We start from the raw sequence: 22240 nt of genomic DNA on the forward strand, positions 1-22240 counted from the left end.
AACATTTCTGACTGAACTCTGACTGCTGGTAACAGTTCTCAGTTTTCAATCTTGACATCTAAAATCCACAAATGTGATTTTTAAATTCTAAAGAAACCGAATACAGAATTCTCCCCAACCTCATGGAACCTAACTACACAGGTTCCCTGTACGGGCATCACTCTCATATGTTAAAGTCAATGGAGAGCTATATTATATTAAAGAAAAGGCTTGACCATGAAAACTATTAAAAAAAAAATGCTGAAATGTCATTGAAGTTTTAAATAGTATGGGTATTGAACTAGAGCTTTTTGAGCTTTTCTCGGAGTGAAGAGTTGTGTGAAAATTATATTTATATTTCAAATTACAATATTTTCAATTTCTTTTATTTCTTTTTTTATCCATATAGTAACAACATGTCCAAGCTCATTTTGAATGCAGGTAAGGCACTCTGATCAAGTAAATGCTTTCTCAAACAACCCACATCATCATAAAAACACATATTTTCATACTTCATACTTATAGTGGTAAGAAAAAGCAAGTGAACCCTTTGGAATGACCTGAATTTAGGTATAAATATGTCTTAAAATATGGACTGAAAGTTATAATTATGAAGAACTAAATCTATAACTAATATAGAACTAATAACACACAAATCATTGGATTGTTCTTGTCCATATTGAATACATCATTCTAACATTTACAGTGTAGGCTGGAAAAACAATGTGAACCCCTCGGCCAATGACATTAACAAAAGCTAATTGAAGCCAGAACTTAGCAAATGTAGAGTCCAATCAGTTAAACAAGATTGGTGGTGTGGGTTAGAGCTACTTTGATCTCAGAAGACTAACGAACTGGAATTGTTGATTTGGATTAAGCTGGAAAGGGTCACAAGGTAATCTCAAAGAGTCTAGATATTCATCAATCCACAGTTAGACAAACTGCCTATAAATGGAGAAAATTTAGTGCTGTGGCTACTCTCCCTAGAAGTGGGCACCAGCTAGTATGACTCCAAAGGCACAATGCAGAATGCTCAGTAAGTTAAAAAAAAGAACCTAAAATGGAATTATTGGAGCTGGGTAACTTCTCTGTTCATGAGTCTACCATACGCAAATCATGGTGCGTGGTTGCATGGAGCATGGTGTCGATGGCAGGACAGATGAAACCACTGTTCTCCAAAAGAAACATCACTGCTAGCCTGACACGTAGCACAACGTATGGCATAAAAGGGGCACTCCATACCAACATGAAAACATCATCCCAACGGTGAAAAAAAGTGGAGGGAACATCATGATTTGGGGCTGCTTTGCTGCCTCCAGGGCCTGGACAGATAACCATCAAAGAGCAGAAAACAAATTCCCAGTTTTATCAAGGTATCTTAAAGGATAATGTCAGGGTGGCTGTCTACCAGCTGAAGCTCAGTAGAAATTGGGTGATACAGCAGGACAATGACCCAAAACATCAAAGTAAATCCCCTATAGAACGGTTGGAACAAAGCAAATTTGACTTTCGGAGTGGCCCAGTAAGAGCCCCGACCTTAACTGAACAGAAGTGCTGAGGAATGACCTCAAGAGAGCCGTTCACACCAGACATCCTAAGAATATGGCTCAGTTGAAGCAGTTCTGTAAGGAAGCATGGTCCAAAATTCCTCCTGAACGTTGTGCAGATCTCAGCTACTGAAAGCACTGGTTTGAGGTTATTGGTGCCACAGGAGGTTCGACCACTTATTAAATCGAAGGGTTGAATTATTTTTTCCACCAGCACTGTGAATGTTTTATGGGTGTGTTCAATAAAGACACGAAATAATGTAATTGTTTGTGTTATCAGCTTAGGCACTTTGTGTTTGGCTAAGATTGTGACTTAGATGATCCGATCACATTTTACTACCAAGTAATCCAGGAAACAACTGTACCTCTGGTTGATATCAATCCATAAAGATAGTTGTGGTTTCATTTATCCAGGTTTTGGTCTTTCTGAGATATCTGCCACCACCCCAATATAATAAAGTTGAGTGGAATTTTGTTTGTGTTGTTTACAACTTTGAAAAACACACTTAAAAATTCAACAGCAACCAAATATAATCCCCACAAAATGCACAGTGAGGTCTAGGGATGGTTAAGAATATTGGGAATATTATTTGTGGTTTGACAAGTTGCTATTGCTGAATTTTTAATGTGTAAGACAAAATTCCATTCACCTCCATCATATTGGAGTGGCTGGAGAAATCCTATAACCTATATTAGAGGTGAATTGTAATTTGGGGTAACTGACCTGTTAAGCTTTGTTTTCAACATCATACTGACAAACTGTAACTTTGAAGGTCTCTGTTTGATCATCGCCAGCTTGGGTAAGTTTATAACATGCATTACTTAATCATTATCAGCAGTCTTACTAGCAAATAAGTAATGTCTCTAAGTCAACAATTGTTGGTAAACAAGGGATTTGATACACCTGCTGTCTTCAAAAACTAATTAAATCAATTTAGAACTCTTTTTTCCATGTCTCAGCCTCAACCTCAAGGCTGGTATGTTACTATAACAGCTTGGCAGGAAATAGAGCAGAGGATGGAAAGTTCACAATTTCAGATATCGATCCGCACCAATGTACCCATCTGATCTACGCCTTTTCTGACATTAACAATATCAATGAGCTGGCGCCCAGCAGAGCAACTGACTTGCAACAATATCAGTCCTTTAACGGACTTAAAACCAGGTCAGACCTTTAGCCTATAAATATTTTTAAAATTATGTTCAATTTTTTGTTTTTTTTAAATAATCATTCCTCAACTTTTATTCTCCCACAGAAACCCCAAACTCAAAACCCTGTTGGCAGTTGGTGGCATAACCTTTAACACAAATAAGTAAGTTACATACAAGAAGAATTTTATTTATTTATTTATTTATTTAGTCAGTGCAAAGACAAGTGAAAACAGCACTTACACATGTTGGTAATTTCCTAAACATGATGCTTTGTCCATTCATGCTGTATTTTAGTTATTTGCACAGCATGCATAATGCATTTTAAAAAGTAGGAGAAAAAAAAGCTGAGGTGAGGAGTTGGTATTTGATTACATAAATAAGTTTTATTCAATCTGCAGATGCAGACAAAATGCTTGATCTAAATTTGAAGCAACTACATAATAATGCAATAAACACTTAAAACAGTCGAACAAGTAGAAATATTTCTATTCATTAAATTAAATTAAATTATGTTTAACCAACAGTGGTTTGCTGCAAAATAATCACACAAATATGTGCATAAAAAAAGAGGTCAGTATTTTTGATATGTGCAAACACCAGATGGCTTTGTGTTTGCTTTATGGGTTTTAACTGGAGAGATTTAATAATATGTAATATATGCAATATATGTGGATCTCGAGAACACTGTTTTGTATACATTTTTACCAGATTCAGTATGATGGTGTCAGAACAACAAAACAGAACAATATTCATCCAGTCTGCTATCACGCTACTGAGAGAATATAGTTTTGATGGGCTCAACCTGGACTGGAGGTACCCCGGAGCAGCAGGAAGCCAATCAGACAACAAGCAGAAATTTTCACTGCTGTGCAAGGTCAGATCCTCTCTTCATCGGGGTCCCAGAAATATGCCATTCTGTATACAGTTTGTATATGTAAGTTATTACATTTGACTGAGACTGAACCATGCCTCTTTGTCGTGTAGGAGCTTAAAGATGCCTTTGTGGCTGAGGGAAAAAAAACTAACCGTGACAGTTTAATCGTCACTGCTAGTGTCTCTGCTGAGAAGGCAGTCATCGATGCCAGTTATGAAGTTGCACAGATTGCCATGTAAACTAATTTAATGTAATTCTTGACATTTTACCAATGACTGGCTGTCGTCATGTTTTGGTGAATGTGATCTTCTCTGCATTTTATCAGGAACCTGGATTTCATTAATGTGATGACATTTGACTTTCACGGCCCCTGGGAAAATGTCACAGGACATCACAGCCCCTTATTCCACGGAGCCCAAGACACCGGAGACAAAATCTACTCTAATACTGTAAATACCAGGATTTGTAATTAAACTGCCCGAACACCTTTCCATTTAGAGATGTCATCCTAATTTTTTTTGCTCCATATGTTAGGACTATGCTATGCAGTACTGGCGGGACCAGGGAGCACCTGCACAGTTGCTAAATTTGGGACTAGCGGTATATGGGCGAGCTTTTACCCTCTCCTCTCCATCCGGTGATGTTGGAGCACCAGCCAGCGGTACTGGTGAAGAAGGATGCTACACTGGTGAAGAAGGATTCTGGGCCTATTATGAGGTATTATTATATTATTATGAGCTGTGGATGTAAGTGATTTACGTCAATAGCTGTATTTTATGCTAATGGCTTTTACCGTGTTTGGTGTGACAAATCTCATTAGATTTAACTGTTTTATTTGACCCCTCTTTTCAGACTTGCCTTTACATTGAAGGGGGTCAAATCCAGCTGATTCCTGATCAGAAAGTTCCATATGCCACCACAGAAAATCAGTGGGTTGGATTTGATGACAAAGACAGTCGTGCTACAAAGGTAATTATCTGTTTAATTCAGTATTAACTGTGCAAATGACTGATTGCACACACATCTGGTTAAATAGATCATGTATTTTGTCAGCATGAGTTCTGCAGTAGAAATGTTTTCTTCCTCATCCTCTCAGGTCAGTTACCTAAAAACAAACAACTTTGGAGGAGCTTTTGTCTGGTCTCTGGACCTGGATGACTTTAGTGGGCAGTTTTGTAAACAGGGCAACAATTCCTTCATCAGCCACCTGCATACTCTCCTGAATCCAGGTAATAAAAATGCAATAAGTGTCTTTTGCGTCCTGTAGTGAGGTGGTGTTTTTTTATTTGATTTAATGCCATCAGCATTAATGTTATCACCTTTTAATTGACTTGACTTTTTATAATGCATAGTGCAGATGTGTGCTAATTCCGTTTAGAAATCTAAATATTCATGCTCAGTGATATTAACATATAATGTGATAATCAAGCAGGGTTAAAAGAGCAATTAACCCTTTTTTTTACTGTCATTCTTTTTCATGTTTTTCAGACCTTAACACATGGACAACTCCCCCTACTACAACCAAAACAATTCCCACTACTGCATCTACAACTTCCAATACCACACCTCCTACTAAAACTCCCACTACTACAACCACAACTCCCACTACCAGAATTACAACAACCCCCACTACTGCAACCACAACACCCACTACCACAACTCCCACGACTACAACCAAAACTCCCACTACCACAACAACTCCACAACTACAACCACAACTCCCACTACCACAAATCCCAGTACAACAACTCCCACTACCACAACTTCACCTAATACAACCACAAATCCCACTACCACAACAGCAACCACAACAGCTCCCACTACTACAACCACATCCACTCCCACAACTACAACCACAACAACTCCCACTACTGCAACCACAACACCCACTACCACAACTCCCACGACTACAACCACAACTCCCACTACCACAAATCCCAGTACAACAACTCCCACTACGACAACTCCACCTAATACAACCACAACTCCCACTACCACAATCACAACCACAACAGCTCCCACTACTACAACCACAACCACTCCCACAACTACAACCACAACTCCCCCTACCACAACCACAACGACTCCCACTACTGCAACCACAACACCCACTACCACAACTCCCACGACTACAACCACAACTCCCACTACCACAACCACAATTCCCACTTCCACAACCACAACAACTCCAACTACCACAACCAAAAATCCCACTACCACAATCACAACCACAACAGCTCCCACTACTACAACCACATCAACTCCCACTACTACAACCACAACTCCCACTACAACTCCCACTACTACAACCACAAATCCCACTACCACTACCACAATCACAACCACAACAGCTCCCACTACTACAACCACAACAACTCCCACTACTACAACCACAACTCCCACTACAACTCCCACTACTACAACCACAACTTCCACTACAACTACTCCCCTTACTACAACCACCATAACTCCCACTCCCACAACCTCACCTGGAGAACTTTATCAACGTTCCTGTGGTGGAAGGCCCGATGGGGTTCACACCAACCCGACTGACCCACATTCGTTTTACAACTGTGCCGATGGCAGATTGTACATCCAAGAGTGCCAACCAGAATTGATCTTCAAAGAAACCTGCAAATGCTGTGACTGGCCCTAAGGATGAGAAAGTTATATGTTAATATTTCACTATTTCATTCATTTCTTATCAACAAAAGGGGCACACTGTCAGATGTTATATGTATAATTTCTCATGATTCTTCACTGTTGTTATGTGCGAAAAAAATACTTATTAATGATTATGCTTGCTCTTTTCAGGCCTCACCAATCTACACATAAATTAAGCATTAAGATTTTCAGATGAATCCATTAAGATTTTCAGATAAGCTCCCAGTAACGAATGAAATGTCCTCCCATCCTTGTCTGTAAATATACAATATTATTTATTGTTTTATTTATTAATATGTAATACGAACAATATGTACTATGTATTTAAAATTGTCATCCTGTTGCTGTCTGTTCATTGTTATTGTATCTAAACCAGCTGTGTGTGTATGTTCTTGTTCTCTTTTCAGCCATTATTTAATCTGGCATGCCTCACATAATTGTATGGTTGCTGCATACATATGTTATGGTTGGTGTATGTAACCCTATTGTATGGATGTGTTCTTGTTTGTTTATGTTTAGCCCTCACATGATTGGATTTGTCCTACATGATGACGCAGCTGCAGCATATAGCATATGTTTACATACTGTAACTTGATCAATTCTAACAAATATTAATAAAGTTAATAAATCAATAATAATAAAATGATCATTTTACTACCTTTTTTTCCTGTGTTTTCATGTTTCATCTTTGTCTATCAGATGCCTGTGAGAAAAAAGACGCAATATACTCTGGAAACAAGCTACCTAATTGGGTATCTTTAAACTATCACCATATCCCAACCTTTTTTTCTAGTTTCACAACTAATTTATTTCCTAATTAATTTTTCACTGAGTTGAAAAATCGCTACGGGAAGGTGTTTCCTACAATTATGATGGTCAAAAGTCTTGTTTTTGTGGCCGATATAAAAGAGAAGCCTATTTCACCAAGGTGTCTGATCTGGAAGGGCTGTAAAGTCTTCACTGCGTGCTGAGTGACTGAATACTCAGCTTTAGTGCACGGCAGAAATGATGACAGAGAGACAGAAATGATACACTGTCAGAGGCGCACTACGGTAGCCAGTTGTAGAGGCTCGCTAATCTCACATCAAATCTATGCACAAAAAATGCATAGCCATACAAAAACAACACATGTAGGCAGCCCAAGAGCCATGCTGAATAACTAACACCCTGCACGTCACAGTCAGTCATGCTACGGCAATTACTGACAGCAGATAGAGTCAGGTACACTGACCACAGCAGAGCTGCATACATACGGAAAGAATGTACGCAGCGGAAAGTAAGGGGTGTGAAGGAATTCAAACCCCTTCATTCTTTTCACATTTTCTTAGTTTCAGTCTTACTAAAATTGGTTAAATTTGTTCTTTTCCAAATCAATCTACATTCAGAAATGACAAAGTGAAAACTGAATTTTAGAAATTTTTGCAAATGTATTAAAAAGGAAACACAGAAATATCACATTAACAAAAGTATTGAGACCCTTTGCTGTGAAACTTGAAATTTAGCAACCGCTGCCTCCCATTTCTATTGATCATCTTTGAGATGTTTCTGCACCTTGATTGGAGTCCACCTAAGGTACATTGTCAGCTGTGAGGTCTTAAATAGTCAGGTGTTTGCCTTTCCAAATCATGTACACTCAATTGAATGTTCCACAGTTGGACCGCCTGGGAGACCCACTGACTGAAGGACATTGCCAAAAATACAAATGCCCTAGAAACAAGCATACATCTTCTTTTTAAAGGATAAGGCTGGTGGTTTTTTCTATATATTTCTATATATTTGTTATTGTCCACAAATCCCAAGAAAAGACCAAAACAACAAATAATGTAACCTACTAAACAAGTATCGTCTGTGTATCCAGAACCTGATTTTGCTTATTTGTCTGTACCATAGAGCTCCATTATTTTTATAAACACATCAGTGAGCCACGCTGTTGCACTGGTTGACATGTTTCTTCATTATGAGATATATAACCACAGTAGATTACTTAAAAACAGCTCCAAAGACTAAAACCGGCAATAACTTTCACAATCACAGAGGCCACTGAGCATGCTCAGACATGCAATTCTGTTCTTATTCTACCGTTTAATTTGCCTTACTGTATTTGAGCTTGTTTTTATCTTTTATTTTATTTTGTATTCATCTTATTAAAATCCTGTTTATGTGTGTGTTTTTATATTTTAATGTTTCTTTAAAATCTTTTTATAATCCCTTTTTGACTTGCGTAGGGCACTTTGAAATGCCTTGTTGTTGAAAGGTGCTCTGCCAGGCAAGTTGTGTTTAAAGTGAGTCACTTTAAACACAAGCCAGTTTATCAGAGGAATCGCACGAGGGGACAACGTTAGCTCATTAACCAGTGTTATTGGTCAGTTTGTCCAGTCAGTTAAAGCGGTACACAAAACAATGCTGTGCTGGTCGACATAGGAAGGTAATAACTGCATTTCATTCCAGCCAGTGCTTGTTAAATACCTAGTACTGTTCAGTACTGTTTGTCAATACAGAGTGATAACAACAAGTTGGTAGGTAGGTGTTTCTTACCCAATTGGGTGTGTGTGCTGTTTGTGTGGTTGTTTATAATAGCGTTTAGGACATGCCTTATGAGGTGATAATGTCTGTTCAGTCAATAATTGCTCCCTTTGTCACTTTAGCTAACCTTCTGTGTGGAAGTGTCTTGTTGGTTTATTTTTACACTGTGTAATTAGACATTCTTCACATGATGTTGCTGCTATTGACCATTTCCACCAATTCTAGCCTTGTTTTGTCCATTCATTGTTACTTTGTCTTTAACAATTTTTGTAATTTGACAAACCTTACATCATATCATTACGGTATATTAAACGTATATGTTCATTTCAGGGAAGTCTGTCTGGCAAAGAAAACTAGCTTTTTGACTGATTATACCAGAGAGAAAACTCGGTTGTCAATGATAGTATCTTGAGATGTGTTTTTTTCCCCCTGTAAAGTTAAATAAATGTAGACTTGGCTGGATGAATGGCTGTAACTAACAGTTTATGTTCATTATTTTTCTGTGGGTAGCGCTGCAAACTTTAGACTTGGACTGGAGTCATACTAAGCCTCAAAAAGACTTGGACTTGTCTCAAATGAACTTGCCTCAACAGTTTGTAAAAACTCTTAAAAAGCAGCTTTGGCTGTGAGATTTCTTTTTATTATCGTGGTCTCACATTGCTGCGTATTATGTCTGTATGATATTCTTTTTTCATACCACTACAATATTATTGTAGCAGCCTGAGAGACACAAGATTGATTTGTTGATAGAAATGTGGACTGTGCTATTGTATTCTTTTGGATGAGTATTTCCATTTTTCTTGTTCCCCAGTACACATATCCAGTTTTTAAAAAACTTGCTACTGAGCTTAGAATGTGAAATGATAGTATGATTAAAAAAAAACAAACTAAATTGGACCACTGTTTTTTTTGTGCCACTGTCCTTTTGTTGTACTTCGACTCCATAATTAGCTTAGTCTGTCAAAATCAACCGTGATGGAGGAGTCTGATTCAAGTTCTAGCGCAAATTCAATTGACATACACCCTGTAAGAGTGAAAGAACCTCCTTAAGAAACAGAAATTTCAACATGGTGGTATCATGCTATTTCAGTGAATACAATTTTAAATCAAAGTCAAAAGTTGTCAGTGTCTAATCGTCATTGTAATGCATTTCAACACTGCATTAATTGTCCCCACCCTATTTAATTGCCACACCCTCTCAGCTGTCCACCTAATTTAACAGCCAGAAATCCACCAGTCACATTAGAGAGACAGTATATGCTTCTTTCATCATTGTCTTTATAGGTATCCCTTTTACTCTGATTTTATTAAACCACAGTTTTTTTTAGTTGTATACTAAATACTTTTTTAGTTGTGTATTATAGCAGTACTTACTCACGCTCTCTAACTAACTCACACGCTGAACTAGACACGTATTGCGGGGGTGAAACCAGCAGATACTCTACAGGCCTTTTTGTCTTTTTAAGATTAGTAGTATTAAGTTTATTCTAATTATTCTAATTCATACCTACATTTATACATCTGTGATTAGATTAATACTGTATGTGTGGGTGGCTTCTGAGCAACATGTCCTTTCCACTCCTTATACTTTTGACATTTGACAGCTGTAATGTTACATTTTTCTCTAAATTCTGATCAACTGTTTTACTCTTTTAAGTTTTGATTCAGTGCTGTTATAAAACAATCTGCTTTATTCTTCAAAATATCCAGATGTTCTTTGGTCACGGACTGAATCTTGACCTATTGTCCTGATAAAGGTAAGTGAAAATATAGTGTTCTTAAAAAAAGAGGAAATAGAATATTTTTAAATCGTGTTTGGTTTTGATTATGTGATGGTACCGTTGCATTTTCCTGCCATTCTCACTCTACTTTAAAACTGGCCTTGCAATAGGAGATCGTTAAACAATGCTGAGTAGTAACTCTGCTGAGTATGAACCATCCTGCTATGCAACATTTTTTTCACAACACAAATTATCTGCCCAAACTTTTGGCATGAGGACAGCTATAATCAAGCAGCAGGAGCGTTTATCTAGGTTAACTAGATACAATGTTCTGTAAATGCTTGGTGTAGGTGCTGACAACATCAGTGGCTGCGGCCTGTAGGTTAAGTGCAAAAACACGCCAGCTGTGTACAACATGAGAAACATCAAAATAATTCTGCCCATACTTTCCAAGGTAAACCAAGAAACTATGTACGTAGAGGCATCGATGAAACTTACCTACTTTCCAAAGATGCTGAATTGACAATCAAGAAAAGCACCAATTTTTTTCAAATAAGTCCCTCAGTGGATACTTGACTGGTACTACACATTGACCGTCTTACCTGCCTTATTTTGGCTTGTTTTAGCTGTCACTGGTGTCTTTAAACCGCTATAATACTCATGCTACGTATATATCTTAAAATGACACTATACAAATACATGCACAAACGGGATTTCTACATTAAAAAGAAACCAAATAAACACCCTTTTTATTCCACATTTTAGGACTATGCCATTCAGGACTGGAGGGACCAGGGAGCCCTTTCACAAAAGCCAAACTTGGGCATAGCAGCATATGGGCGAGCTTTTACCCTCTCATCTGCATCCAGTGATGGCGTAGCACCAGCCAACAGCACTGGTGAAGAAGGATTCTGGGCCTATTATGGGGTAAAACTGTGAATAAAAAGCTGTGAATATAAGTAATTTATGTCAATAGCTTAATTATCCAAACAGTTTTTACTGTATTTAGTGTGAAAATAGTCCGTTTATGTTTATACATTAGATCTAAATGTGTTATTTTTCCCTTCTTTTCAGACTTGCCACTATCCTTATTCACTAGCCTTGATACAAAGTTAATCACGTGTTTAATTCAGTAATAACTTTGCAAATTAATGATTTTACACACATCTGGTTAAAAAGATGACTTCAGCTGTAGAAGTGTTTTCTTCCTCATCCTCTCAGGTCAGTTATACAAAAACGTCAATAGCTGTATTGTATGCCAATAGCTTTTACTGTGTTTGGTGTGACAAATCTCATTAGATTTAACTGTTTTATTTGACCCCTCTTTTCAGACTTGCCTTTACATTGAAGGGGGTCAAATCCAGCTGATTCCTGATCAGAAAGTTCCATATGCCACCACAGAAAATCAGTGGGTTGGATTTGATGACAAAGACAGTCGTGCTACAAAGGTAATTATCTGTTTAATTCAGTATTAACTGTGCAAATGACTGATTGCACACACATCTGGTTAAATAGATCATGTATTTTGTCAGCATGAGTTCTGCAGTAGAAATGTTTTCTTCCTCATCCTCTCAGGTCAGTTACCTAAAAACAAACAACTTTGGAGGAGCTTTTGTCTGGTCTCTGGACCTGGATGACTTTAGTGGGCAGTTTTGTAAACAGGGCAACAATTCCTTCATCAGCCACCTGCATACTCTCCTGGCTCCAGGTAATAAAAATGCAATAAGTGTCTTTTGCGTCCTGTAGGGAGGTGGTGTTTTTTTATTTGATTTAATGCCATCAGCATTAATGTTATCACCTTTTAATTGACTTTTATACTTTTTATTATGCATAGTGCAGTTGTGTGCTCCTTCTGTTTAGAAATCTGAGTATTCATGCTCAGTGATATTAACATATGATGTGAGGATCAAGCAGGGTTAGAGAGTTGCCATGAGTGAAAAATGCTTATGCTTGCTCCTTTTAGGCCTCACTAATATACATGTAAATTTTAAAAACACTGTTTACACATGTCAGCGCTAACATTTTCAGATGAATCCATCAAGATTTTCAGATGGATTTTTTGTGAGCAATTTTTATTGGTTTACCTTTTCCCCTGTTTACATTCGTTATTGAGGAGACATTACATATGAAAATCAAATAACTGAAATACTGTGCTGACATTACATAACACATCTACATCTATTAACTAAGGTAATTATATATACATCATAAATGTATGTAAATTTATGTTTGCATAAAAAAATGGAATGACATGCTATAAAAAATTACCTTTGGGAGTAAATTCATTTTTACAATAGAGATTCAGGATGCTAATGATATTGACAACTTTGACCATCTATTCAAATCCTCTTTTCAAGAGGATTTGAATAGATGTAATTTTCAAGTATCTAAAGTTTGAAACTGATGGTATACCTGAATAAAGATTTGTGTTAGTGTTATTGCCGCCTTTAGGGGAAGTAAGGAAGATTTTCCTAAATTGATCTTATAACCAGATTATGATCCAAATTCTTTAAGAATGTTTAAAACGATTGGAAGAGAAGTCATGGTATATGGTCAGGATATATTAACTGATCATCTGTGTACAAGTGTGTCTTATGAATAGTGCCCTTCACTGCTATCTCTTTCATTTCTTGGGAGTTCTGTACTTTTTGAGTTAAGGATTGGGCGAATAGCAGTGCCGAGGCTGGGCACCCCTGACGGCTACCTTGTGCTATAGCAAACTGTGGAGAACACTGATTTCCTGTAAAGACCACAGCCATTGGATTAGAATAAAATTTTAAGCATATTTATGACATTTTTCCCAAAACCAATGTTCTGCATTGGTTACCATAGATATGACCACTGAAGGCGGTTCAGGTGGATTTCCATAAGCTCTCCATTGCGAATGAAATGTTTTTCCATCGAAGTCTGTAAATATACAAACGTTACTTCTATTATTTTAGTTATCCATATATAATATGAACAGTTTGTACTGTGTGTTTACAATTGTTGTCCTTTTGCTGTCTGTTAATTGTAACTGTATCTATATAAATTGGATGCATATGTTCCTGTTCTTTTTTCTGTCATTATCTACTCTGGCATGCCTTACTTAATTATATTGTTGCACACACCTTACTGAATGGGTGTGGTCTTGTTGGTTTATATCTAGCTATCAGATGACTGGATTTGCCTTGAGGACGCAGCTGTTCCATATTGTACTTATTTATATACTGTAGGTCTAACTTTAATTAATACTAATTAATATTACTAAATTATTATATCAGTAATAATAAAGTGATACATTAGAAATACCACAAACGTCCCACAGTTTGTTTAGTTTCTTCAGAGGGAGTGGGTGAAGTTGTGCTAGAAATCCCAACTCTATTCATCACATAGAGACAAATGTACTGAGGTTGTCACTTGTGTAAATTCATTGCAGATCCAGTTTTTCAATCAAGGAGGATTAACAGAATAAAGAATGCAAGCATCCCCCAATAATAACAGTAAGGGTCATTCATATGTTTTTAATAGTTTCTTCACAACAATGGGGCTTTATGGCTACACAGATAGTACTTGTTAATAGCATAAATTCATTGCTGGTGAAGTCAGTCAGGAAATTATTAATAGTACACAGAAGAAATAATGCTGGCCTTTATTAGTTCATTAGTTTGATTTCTTTCTAAATTCATTGCTTTCTCCAGTTGTAACCATGTAACTGGTGAAATAGTCCAATAGATCATAGCATATTGGAAGAAAAAAAAGAAAGTGCACGTTTTGTAAGACATACATTTGTAACCCTTAAAAACATTTTGCGTGTGCTGGCAAGCAACATGACTTCTGATTTGCATAATAAAATTAATTGCCCTAGCTTAAACTGACATTATCAAGGGTGCAGTTGCTTGCCTTACAAGTTAAGCCATCCAATGCTTGCACTACACCCAAGCTATGTCATTCAGTAGAACATAATTCACATTGTATACAGTTAGGTGAATAGGTATTTGGACAATAACATAACTTTTGTAATTTTGCCTCTATACACCACCGCCATTTTTATATATGGTCCCTCATTTTCAGAGGCTCAAAAGTAATTGGACTGTACACAAATGATCAGCTTCATGGCCAGGTGTGGCCTTTTCCTTCGTTATTTCATGACAAATTAAGCAGATAAAAAGTCTGGAGTTGAGTCCCAGTGCATTTGGTAGCTGTTCATGGGAACTCTCAATATGCGGTCCAAAGAGGTGTTGATGCAAATGAGGAAGGCCATCATTAGGCTGAAAAAACAAAACAAACCTATCAGAAAGATGGCAGAAACTTTTGGAGTTGCCAAATCAACAATTTGGTCCATTGTTAAAAAGAAGGAATGCACTGGCGACCTCAGCAACACCAAAAGGCCTGGAAGACCACTGAAGACAACTAAAGTCAATATTCGCAGAATTCTCTCCTGGTAGAAAAACCCCTCACAACATCTAGCCAGGTCAAGAACACTCTCAGGGAGGTAGGCGCATCATTGTCAATGTCTGCAATCAAGAGACACCGTCACTAATGTAAATACAGAGGGTTTACCACAAGATGAAAACCACTGGTAACACTGACGAACAGAAAGGTCAGATTGGACTTTGATGAACAGACAGACAGATGAAACCAAGATTAACTTGTACCAGAGTGATGGGAAGAGAAAAGTATGGAGAAGGAAAGGAACAGCCCATGATCCAAAGCAAACCGCATCATGTCAAACATGGAGGATCCAGTGTTATGGCATGGGCATGTATGGCTGCCAATGGAACTGGATCACTGGTGTTTATTGATGATGTGACTGCTGATAAAAGTAGCAGGATGAATTCTGAAGTGTATAGGGCTACACTCTCTGCTCCGATTCAGCCAAATGCTGCAAAACCGATAGGATGGTTCTTCACAATACAGATGGATAATTACCCAAAACATACTGTGAAAGAAACCCAAGAGCTTCTCAAGGCAAAGAAAAGGAAAATTCTTCAATGACCGAGTCACGCACCTGACCTCAGCCCAATTGAGCCTGCTTTTCCCTTGCTGAAGATAAACCTGAGGGCAGAGAGACCCACAAACAAGCAGCAACTGAAGGCAGCTACGGTAAAGGCCTGGCAAAGCATCTCAAGGGAGCAAACTCAGCATTTGGTGATGTCCATGGGTTCCAGACATCATTAGCTGCAAAGGATTTTCATCCTAGTATTAAAAATAATCCTTATATTTACGATTATGTTTGTTTGTCCAATTACTTTTGAGCCTCAGATACGAGGGACTATGTATGAAAATGTCTGTAACAGTTAATGTGATATTTTTATTGAAACCCCTTGAATTAAAGCTGATAGTTCACACTTCAATCACATCTTGATTCATTCGTTTCAAATCCATTGTGGTGCTGTACAGAGGCAGAATTACAAAAATTCTGTCACCGTCCAAATACTCATGTACCTGACTGTAATGGTTTGTCAAAGTTTGGTGATCAATCACAATTAATAGTTTATAATTTCGTCTTTGCTTTGCATGTCAATGGTAAAGTAAACATAAAGTACGACAAGACCGTCATATGGCTCACAGACAACAGCTTTCAAAATATTTTAATTACAGTATATTCATTAAAAACATATGAATTAGGAATATATCTCAATTTGGAAAATTAATGCAGTCTGGAGGTTATTAATGGATACTACAGATATGTATAACTAGAAGATAATCTTTAACTTTTTAATCTCAAAATACATTATAACAATAAAATCATGTAAACGTAATTCAGAAAAAATCTACAAAATGTCAAGTGTCACTTTGTCTCTCTTAAGCATCACAGCGCAAAACCTTTATGAAGTAAAAAAGAAATTGTTGCTATAAGCCAGACAGGAGGAAGAATAAACATATTAACTCGAGAGACACAGAAGCAGAACCTGTTTGTCAAACATTCCGAGAGATGGGAGCCAACAACGACTGCATCGTGCATTAACTTCCCTTGATTATAGCCTTGGACTGGGAGTTTCGGCTCATGCAGTTTTGTCCTTCTTTTATCTGATTGACCTGAGATTGACCTGTTAACTATACTACTGACAACACACTTCCATAGTTTAGAGCGCAATCAGCTCATGGGACTGGGAGCAATATTTAAAGCACAATCTATTATTCAGATATAAATGTAGATTTTATATATATATATATATATATATATATATATATATATATGTGTGTGTGTGTGTAGATATAATGTAACCCTTGAACAAAAACCCAAAACAAAAGGTTGAACTTTGTAGTGATTCGTAAACTTATTGGCAGGTCCTTTAATAAAACAACAAAAACTAATTAAGTTATTAATGTTACCTGTTTTCAAGGTATGTTATATAAGTCTTAAAAAATACCGGGGTAAATAGACTTACATTTGAAATTTGAACTGATTCTGAAACCAAAAATGATTCTGTATCTATTATGTGAGCCGCTGTACTTCAAAATTATAATTCAAACACGTTTATTCATTTAAAAATGAAGTTCAAAATATTCCCCATCTAACTTGAAAAGTCAAAGAAAAACAATTAACTTACATCGTATGTAATTATGCATTCATTTTCTGCATCCTCTAAATCTGCCCCACCTCCTTTACCTTTCTATATAAAAGCCTCATTGCCACACATCCTCAGCCACAGTAAAGAGGGGATTGTAGCCTCCATCTCCAACATACGTGTGAGTATTAAACCTACTCTAAAATAATTATATTAATTTTTTAATTATTACAATTGAGAAAATGTTACAGTCACCAAGCTAAACAAATAGACACATTTTGATAGGCACTTTGAACTAACAAGGTTCATTTTCATGTTGTACCTCCTGTTATTTTTATTGTCAGAAATGTTGCAATTAAGTGGCCAACCTTAAAAGGTTGGTTAAATGCATACAGTAACAATCGTGTTAAATTAGATCAAATCTGACAAGACTTGAGACGTGACATCCTGTGGGATTGAAATAGTATAAAATATTACAATCTGTTTATCTCTGTCAAGCAAGTGCTTGATTGATGAGGCAAAGCATTAAAAAATAATCATAATTAAATAATTAATAACAATGAAGTGGTTGACTCACGTTTGTCAAAGTAGCTTTCCTGTCCCCTCCACTTCATACCTATTTTTAAATTTCTGTGGCTACACTTGCAAGTTTGCGGTGAGCTGCTGAGTTTGTCCCTTTCAGTCCTTACACTTGTGATTTATCACAGCAGTGCTCTTGTTACGTTGTTGTTACACTGTGGTTACATGATTTCTTTCTTTTCTTTTTTTATTAGATATTTCCTATTAAATGTTGTTGTAGTAATTGCATATGTTAGTTATGCTACGTGTTTGCCATAGCACGGCAAACACATAGCCAACAACTGAACTGACAACTACATTCTCAAGCGTCAGTGACTGACTTGACATCCCATGACATTCATGGCAGCTGGGAGAGTCTCATCAAATGATGTTCATCCCATAAGCACTTAGGCAAAACATATTTTTGTTTTATTTGTTTCTTTTTTGTTTGTTTTTTTGAGATTACATAGTTTGGGAACTGAACTCAAAGCTGTGTCGTTTCTATGACTTCTTATTTGTGCCTGAATAATTATTATTTTTCATTAATAATATAGTTAAATTATGTTTTCTTTTTTTGTCAATTGTTGCTTTTCCCCACAGTATAAACATGAGCAAGCTAATTCTAATTGCAGGTAAGGCACTTTTTAAAACTGATCAAATTAACATTCACAAAAGCTCTGTTTTAACCGAATACTGACTGAGTCTGTCCCTTTGAAGGTCTCTGTGTGATCATCTCAACCTTGGGTGAGTTTATCTTTTGCATTAAAAAATCTTAAATTAAATCCCTAAATAATTAGTGTTGTCAACTCTGATCTTTATCTCAAATTAACCAACTGATTTCTTACATGTTTCAGCTTCGTCTTCCAAACTGGTGTGTTACTACAACAGCTGGTCCGAAAATAGAATAGGGGAAGGGAAGTTCACGCTATTAGATGTTGATCCAAACCTGTGTACCCATCTGATCTTTGCCTTTTCTGGCATTAATGATGCCCATGAGCTGGTCCCCAATAACAGAAGTGACCTGCAAAGCTACATAACTTTTAATGAACTGAAACTTAGGTCAGTGCTTAATCCTTTATATACTGTAGAAATTGCCTTTTTATTTTAAAGTATAAAATAATTATTGCTTAACTTCTATTCCTCACATAGAAATCCGAATCTCAAAACCCTTTTGGCAGTTGGTGGCTGGACCTTTGGCACACAAAAGTAGGATACGTAAATACAACATAACAAATTACATCTAATTTAATATCTGGCATGTCTCCTTCAGCGCAATTTCTGTTTAAATGTGCAGATTCAGCGCCATGGTGGCAACAGCGGCCAACAGACAAAAGTTCATCCTGTCATCTATCACACTACTGAGAACATTCGGCTTTGACGGGATAAACTTGGACTGGCAATTCCCTGGAACACAAGGAGGCCATCCACTGGACAAAGAGAGGTTCACTCTGTTGTGCGAGGTCAGATCTATAATTTCTCCTCTGAGACAAACATAATCACAAATACACAATAAAAGATGGATATTGTTATGATTAATTATTATTATTAATGCTACGTTATTTGACATCTAATCAAGCCAGACTGACCCATGCCTATGTATTGTACAGGAACTCCTATGTGCCTATGAGGATGAGGGAATAGAAACTGGCCGCCCCAGATTACTAGTCACCGCTGCCGTGGCTGCTGACAAAGAAATCATCGATGCCAGTTATGAAGTTGCAAAGATTTCCAAGTAAACAGAACTTTTTTCTTTCTCCATTATTATTTTCATTTCAGTGATTAGATGTCATCATGTGTTGGTGAACTCGATCACAATTGCATTTTTTTGTTTTTGTTTAGGTACCTGGATTTCATTAATGTGATGACATATGACTTTCATGGCAATTGGGACTGGTTCACAGGACATCATAGCCCTTTATACAGTAGACCCCAAGACACTGGAAGTTTCGTTTACTTAAATACTGTGAGTGGAGGATCTCATACTGTCATTTGTCAATTAGTTATTAGGTATATAGAGATAAAATTGATGACAGGTTAAGAGGGTATTTTAAGAATACACATTTAATTTAAGTTGAATTTATATGTTTTTCAATGTATCTATTTTCAGATCGTATTTGTCACTAAGATTTATAGCCAATTGGTTATGAATACCTTTTAAGTATCATATTCCTTTATGAAACAATAATACATGCTGATAGAAGCACTGATATCAGGGAATGATATTTGCCAGCACAAATAGTGATATAAACTGCCTCGAAATGCCAGTGGGAGGTGGTCCCTCTTAGTGAATGCCATTTATTTGTAGAATATTCTTTTAAATTTGCATAATGCTGTAACTTTCCCAACTCAGGTGTGGATCGTGAATATTATTATTATTAACCATTACAGGTAATAAATATTTATTACACAGGATGCTTAACATAAAGCTGGGTATCTTCTAATCTATTTATAAATGAATGGTGTATCTCAACAGAGCAACAGTGTAGTACCAATAATCAACAGTGACACTTTTTCATCTTTCTGCCCGTCTGCAAAAGAATCGACAGTCTATGGAGAGAACAAACATTTTTGAGATCAGTAAAGCACGGACATTTGCCCCACGCTGACTGCAAACGGGTTCACTGCGTCAGTCCAAAAAGGGGTGTATGTAATGACAGAACACTTCTTACCTTTTTGTTAGCACACTTTTCGGATTTACAACAAGGTACCACAGACTGAGCGACAAAATCCAGTGACTTGAGACTTTTATTTTACACTATACACTATGGAGTTGTTGCTCACATGAACTATATAGCTGTTTTGTGTCTTCTTTCTAAATTTCAGGACTTTGCACTGCGGTACTGGCAGGACCAGGGGGTAGCTGCTGAAAAGCTAATTTTGGGATTTGCTGCATATGGACGAACCTTTACCCTATCCTCTTTATCCAGTGAGGTTGGAGCACCAATCAGTAATGTTGGTCATGCAGGCCTTTACACCGAGGAGGCAGGCCTCTGGTCCTATTACGAGGTGAAACTGAAAGATCCAATCAGACCTAATAATTGGGCTAATCCAGTGGTTCTCAAACTTTTTCTGGCATGACCCCCCTCTTCAGAAGCCGAAACAAGTTCAAAAGTTCACCCCCGGCCCCACGCCTCCACAACTTGACTTTTAGTAAAATAAAGGTTAGCACCATAGCATCAGCAAACTCTTGTTTATTTTCCCTACATAAATGATATTCATTCATCTTAGTTTCACTCCATATTTTTCCCCTTGCCATCCATGTCCCCTCTGTAGTGGCTGTATGCCCCCCAAGGGAGGCCTGCTCCCCAGTTTGAGAACCACTGGGCTAATCATGCATATAGATTTTATTGTGTATGATGTGTAAAGTCTCTGATTAGGCGAATATGTTGTTTTAAAATTTGACCCTTCTTTTCAGGTTTGTCTTTATCTTGAAGGAAAAACAGTCCAGTGGATTGAACACCAGAATGTTCCATGTGGCAGCACAGGAAATCAGTGGGTTGGATTTGACAATAAAGAGAGCATTTACGCTAAGGTAGCCATGTGTTTTAATAAAACTACTACAGTAATTCTTTAGACAATGACTAGTTGTACGCAAATCCAATCATACAGTTACTGTATTATCCTGACTTTAAATTTTTTTCTTTTGTATACTCACAGGTCAACTACCTAACACAAAACAACTTTGGAGGAGTCTTTGTCTGGTCTCTCGACCTGGATGATTTTAAAGGGCAGTTCTGTAAACAGGGCAAATATCCCCTTATCAGCTATCTGCATAGTCTTCTGGTGTCAGGTAAACCCAAAAGGTTTTAAAAAGTATCTATCCTATCCTGTAGAATGGTATGGGCATTTTGATGAAATTTTGGATGAAATCTCAGCAGTTAAACTCAGTCACAGTCATACAATTTATTGATCAGATAAAACTACATTACAATATGTGACCAATTTCTTCCACACCTTCCACAAACCTCTCTAAATATAGGAGTTGGACCTGGACATGTAAATATTCATCATATTCCACATCCAGAGATTCCACCTGTGGACTACAGCGACGAGCCTGACTATGAAATTCCAATCCCTGCCACCACCGCCCGCCCCGCCCGCCCCGCCCCGCCCCGCCCCGCCCCGCCCCGCCCCGCCCCGCCCCGCCCCGCCCCGCCCCGCCCCCGCCGCCGCCGCCCCCACGACCAATGCTGGAAAACTGGATAAAACATTCTGCGTAGGAAAGCCCAATGATCTTTTTCCCAACCCCAATGACCCAGGCTCTTTTTTCCAATGTTTCAATGGCAAAACCTATTTCCAAGTATGTCAGCCTAATTTAGTCTTCCAAGAAAGCTGCAAATGCTGTAAGTTTCCCAACTCAGGTGTGGATCGTGAATATTATTATTATTAACCATTACAGGTAATAAATATTTATTACACAGGATGCTTAACATAAAGCTGGGTATCTTTGCTTCTTATACTTCACTACTACTTTACTGAATTCAATGCAAGGTTCTTCCTATGTAATGAAATCCAGTTTGAATGCCTCCTATTTAGATAGTCAAGTGTGAGAGAAAAATTTTAATCTTTCATTTTCTTTTTCAACTCAACAAATATATAATTTACGGGGAAATTGTGATGTCATTCATTACATCACAATTGGTAAATATGGTAAAATAAATCATATGACAACAAGCACATCATTGCAGTTATTTGTTATGTTTGTTGTATTTTTGTATACGTTTTATT

At 37.3% G+C, this 22240-nt stretch overlaps 2 protein-coding genes across 2 annotated transcripts; both read left to right on the top strand.

Annotated features, from left to right (window-relative positions):
- Positions 1-395: 395 nt before the first annotated feature.
- LOC120803332 (chitotriosidase-1-like) lies at positions 396-6208 on the top strand. Its single transcript, XM_040151695.1, has 11 exons — positions 396-420; positions 2300-2326; positions 2487-2691; positions 2783-2839; positions 3387-3552; positions 3663-3787; positions 3878-4001; positions 4087-4269; positions 4405-4521; positions 4649-4792; positions 5165-6208. The coding sequence occupies exons 1-11, from the start codon at positions 396-398 to the stop codon at positions 6206-6208; spliced, it is 2217 nt and encodes a 738-aa protein (XP_040007629.1).
- An 11911-nt stretch (positions 6209-18119) lies between these two features.
- LOC120803334 (acidic mammalian chitinase-like) lies at positions 18120-21902 on the top strand. The gene is made up of 11 exons (XM_040151700.1): positions 18120-18144; positions 18230-18256; positions 18367-18571; positions 18662-18718; positions 18807-18972; positions 19120-19244; positions 19352-19475; positions 20336-20518; positions 20928-21044; positions 21170-21303; positions 21710-21902. The coding sequence occupies exons 1-11, from the start codon at positions 18120-18122 to the stop codon at positions 21900-21902; spliced, it is 1356 nt and encodes a 451-aa protein (XP_040007634.1).
- Positions 21903-22240: the final 338 nt, after the last annotated feature.

Source organism: Xiphias gladius, chromosome 18 (assembly GCF_016859285.1).
Source record: "Xiphias gladius isolate SHS-SW01 ecotype Sanya breed wild chromosome 18, ASM1685928v1, whole genome shotgun sequence".
Classification (NCBI taxonomy): domain Eukaryota; kingdom Metazoa; phylum Chordata; class Actinopteri; order Istiophoriformes; family Xiphiidae; genus Xiphias; species Xiphias gladius.